This window comes from Salmo salar, chromosome ssa16 (assembly GCF_905237065.1).
Source record: "Salmo salar chromosome ssa16, Ssal_v3.1, whole genome shotgun sequence".
NCBI classification, from domain to species: Eukaryota; Metazoa; Chordata; class Actinopteri; order Salmoniformes; family Salmonidae; genus Salmo; species Salmo salar.
In genome coordinates, this window is record NC_059457.1 from 60,040,376 (window position 1) to 60,044,474 (window position 4,099).

General features: G+C 49.3%; 1 protein-coding gene across 1 annotated transcript; it reads left to right on the top strand.

Moving 5' to 3' along the window:
- Positions 1–1,256: 1,256 nt before the first annotated feature.
- Positions 1,257–2,472, top strand: LOC106574222 (putative claudin-24). The gene has a single exon (XM_014149895.2). The coding sequence runs from the start codon at positions 1,576–1,578 to the stop codon at positions 2,392–2,394; it is 819 nt and encodes a 272-aa protein (XP_014005370.2). The 5' UTR covers positions 1,257–1,575; the 3' UTR covers positions 2,395–2,472.
- Positions 2,473–4,099: the final 1,627 nt, after the last annotated feature.

A 4,099-nucleotide genomic window follows, 5' to 3' on the forward strand; every position in this document is an offset into this window, starting at 1 on the left:
CTGAGGTGCTGACCTGTTGCACCCTCTACAACCACTGTGATTATTATTATTTGACCCTGCTGGTCATCTATGAACATTTGAACATCTTGGCCATGTTCTGTTATAATCTCCACCCGGCACAGCCAGAAGAGGACTGGCCACACCTCAGAGCCTGGTTCCTCTCTAGGTTTCTTCCTAGGTTTTGGCCTTTCTAGGGAGTTTTTCCTAGCCACCGTGCTTCTACATCTGCGTTGCTTGCTGTTTGGGGTTTTAGGCTGGGTTTCAGTACAGCACTTTGATCGGCTGATGTTAAAAGGGCTTTATAAATACATTTGATTGAAATTTGATTGAATAAGGTCTAGTGAACCTGCCGGTTCCAAGTCGAAAAATAATCTACTTATTTTGTTTATATAAATAACACCATTCTCCATGCACTGTAATTTACAACTTGATAAGAACTATTGATAAGAGCAGGTAAATGAGTAATCCGTTTGGATGAGGGAATTATAAATTACATTTGTTTAAGATCTATTTTACCTTCTAATCGCTGGAGACAAACGTGAAACCAGTTATATGGCAGCAAACTGAAGCATATCAACATACCAACTTTCTCACAGTAAAGTTGATGAAATTCTTCGCCATTATGCAGAATTTAAATTGTACGACCTTTTAACTTGCAGAATGGGCACTCTCGAATGTCTTAATTATAGGCTACTCCGGCTTTCTCTGTTTCCTATTTCTGTCATGTTAAATATTAGTCACTATCAGTATCGACCGTCAGTTGGTCTAATGACAACACATTCAACTGCCAATTCAATGTTCGTTCCCTTCAGTTGGTATAGCCTACATTATCATTATTATTATTAGCCTACATTATCATTCCATGCCATAACAGTTTGAAGCCGACCCATGTTGCATACTTGGCTGTGTCATCACACAGTTCCATGGTTAGTGCAGAATATAGACGAGGGTATAGCCTACTATTGTACACTATTCTCCCTGTTACTTTCATGAGGGAAGTCTGAATACCAACTACTGAGAAGTGCATAAGAAAGGCATAATTTCCTAAAGTACTGCAATAAATAGGGAATAGGGTGCCATTTGGGATAGGTGCACAATAACCAGGAGGGCTGAGCCCAGACTTGGCTCTCTGTCGTGAATTGTCAACAATCTGCATTTTAATAACTTCCTGTCTCTCTTTAATACCATCCCATGTGGCTGGGAGGGCTGGGAGACGGGCAGGGCAGGATTCTCAGGGAGGCTGGCCATGTACCCTCCCTCCCCTGGTCCATTGGCAGACCAGCAGCCTCAGCAGGAGGTAGGGGAGGGAAGAGGAGGGCCATGTGCCAGAGAGCCCCTTTCCTCCCAGCCTCCAGCCAGATGATGTGTGTTTCTGTGGAGTGGGACTGTTAGTGAAGGAGCTCTCCGCCTGCCTGTGAACAGAACAGTAGTCAGCAGTAATTAGCAGGTGCTGTAAGAAGCCTCTCTGTTCCTACTGGACATCAGGAGCTGCCAGACCTCTCCAGAACCTCTCCAGCAGCCAGAGAAGAGCTCTTGAGGGTCAACGGAGCGAGGCCAGAGAGGGGCGGGTGAACCATGGACCTGTGTGCCTCCACTCTGGAGCTGCTGGGGATGGTAGTGTACATGGCAGCCTGGCTGTGTGCTCTGGCCACCACCCTGATGCCACAGTGGCTGACCCTGTCCACAGACCTCTTGCTCACAGAGAGCTATGAGCTGGGTCTCTGGGAGACCTGTGTGGTCCAGGACATGGGGGGGATGGAGTGTCGACCCTACGACAGCCTGCTGGGCCTGCCTCAGGACATCAAGGTGGCCCGTGTCTTCATGTGTATCTCCCTGGCTGTGGGCCTGCTGGGCCTGCTGCTGACTATCCCTGGTCTTTACCTGGTCAACAGCTTCAGCCAGGGGATGGAGGGCTGCAGGGCCAAGAGGATCATGAAGGTGGCAGGAGGGGTGCTGGGGATGGTAGCTGGGGTGCTATCTCTGGTCCCTGTTTCCTACGTCGCCCACTTGACGGTAATGCGTTACTTTGATGAGTCGGTGCCAGAGGTGGTGCCGCGTTGGGAGTTTGGTGATGCCCTGTTCTGCGGCTGGGTGGGGGGGTTCCTCCTGCTGGTGGCTGGATTACTCCTGTTTGCATCCTGTCTGGGGCCTCTGGCAGACCATTCCAGGGGACCCCAGGGAGACTATTACGGAGCCCCCCAAGCAGACCATTCCAGAGGACCCCAGGAAGACTATTACGGAGCACACCAGGCAGACCATTCCAGGGGCCTCCAGGCAGACCATTCCAGGGGACCCCAGGCAGACTATTACGGAGCACCCCAGGCACAATCGCCGAAGAGATATGAGGTCCGGAGTACGGATCATTCCTCCAGGAAACCTCCAGAGTACGTCTGAGGCGAGGGGAGGGGAGGTTTCCTGGAAGAATAATCCGTACTCCGGACCTCGTATCTCCTCTCCTCTCTCTGAGGCGAGGGGAGGTGGAAGGAAGGAGAGGGGAGGGGAGGGGAGGGGAGGGGAGGGGAGGGGAGAGGTATTCTGGAAGGTTTATGGATGGTTCTGCCTCTCTTGAAAATAGTGAACCAGCCTTGGAATTCTGTCTGACTGCTTTTTGACAGGCTGTTTATAAAGCAACTACATGCTTCTATGTCAAACCCACAGGGAATACCTGGAGCAACATTCACAACACAATCTTTTTTAATGTCAGATTCAGAGGAAATTGTTGGGATGTAAACCTGCTCCAGCCTCACCCCATCCTCCCTGACTCAAAAAAGCTTGCTCCAGCCTCACCCCATCCTCCCTGACTCTATAAAGCCTGCTCCAGCCTCACCCCATCCTCCCTGACTTTATAAAGCCTGCTCCAGCCTCACCCCATCCTCCCTGACTCTATAAAGCCTGCCCAATCCTCACCCCATCCCCCTGACTCTATAAAGCCTGCTCCAGCCTCACCCCATCCTCCCTGACTCTATAAAGCCTGCCCCATCCTCACCCCATCCCCCCTGACTCTATAAAGCCTGCTCCAGCCTCACCCCATCCTCCCTGACTCTATAAAGCCTGCTCCAGCCTCACCCCATCCTCCCTGAATCTTTAAAGCCTGCCCCAGCCTCATCCCATCCTCCCTGACTCTATAAAGCCTGCCCCAGCCCCACCCCATCCTCCCTGACTCTATAAAGCCTGCTCCAGCCTCACCCCATCCTCCCTGACTCTTTAAAGCCTGCTCCAGCCTCACCCCATCCTCACCCCATCCTCCCTGCCTCTATAAAACCTGCCCCAGCCTCACTCCATCCCCCCTGACGCTATAAAGCCTGTATGCCGTTAACTCTTTCAGACAAATCTTTTTTTTAATAATGTCAATTTAATGTAGAAATTAAACACTTGATATACAGTAATTGCAATAAATAATAGTTTAGTGTTATATATAAGTATATGTTCACTGAATTTAAGATGTTTTTGTAAATAATAGTTGACAATTATATCAATCATAAATCAATAATCTAATGTAATGAATTCATCTGAATAAAATTGGTTTCCCTCCAACATGCTGAGGTTGACATCCAGACTACAATGGTACTGTTTTCTTCATCTTCTCTCGACGAGTTTCAACCAGCCATGTAGATGGGTTAGTTCCAACCAGCCATGTAGATGGGTTAGATCCAACCAGCCATGTAGATGGGTTAGTACCAACCAGCCATGTAGATGGGTTAGTACCAACCAGCCATGTAGATGGGTTAGTTCCAACCAGCCATGTAGATGGGTTAGTTCCAACCAGCCATGTAGATGGGTTAGTTCCAACCAGCCATGTAGATGGGTTAGTTCCAACCAGCCATGTAGATGGGTTAGTTCCAACCAGCCATGTAGATGGGTTAGGGTCAGTTCCAACCAGCCATGTAGATGGGTTAGTACCAACCAGCCATGTAGATGGGTTAGGGTTAGTACCAACCAGCCATGTAGATGGGTTAGTTCCAACCAGCCATGTAGATGGGTTAGGGTTAGTTACAACCAGCCATGTAGATGGGGTAGGGTTAGTCCCAACCAGCCATGTAGATGGGTTAGGGTTAGTACCAACCAGCCATGTAGATGGGTTAGTTCCAACCAGCCATGT

Coding starts and splice junctions, on each gene's coding strand:
- LOC106574222 (XM_014149895.2), top strand. CDS start 1,576: ATGGACCTGTGTGCCTCCACTCTGGAGCTGCTGGGGATGGTAGTGTAC.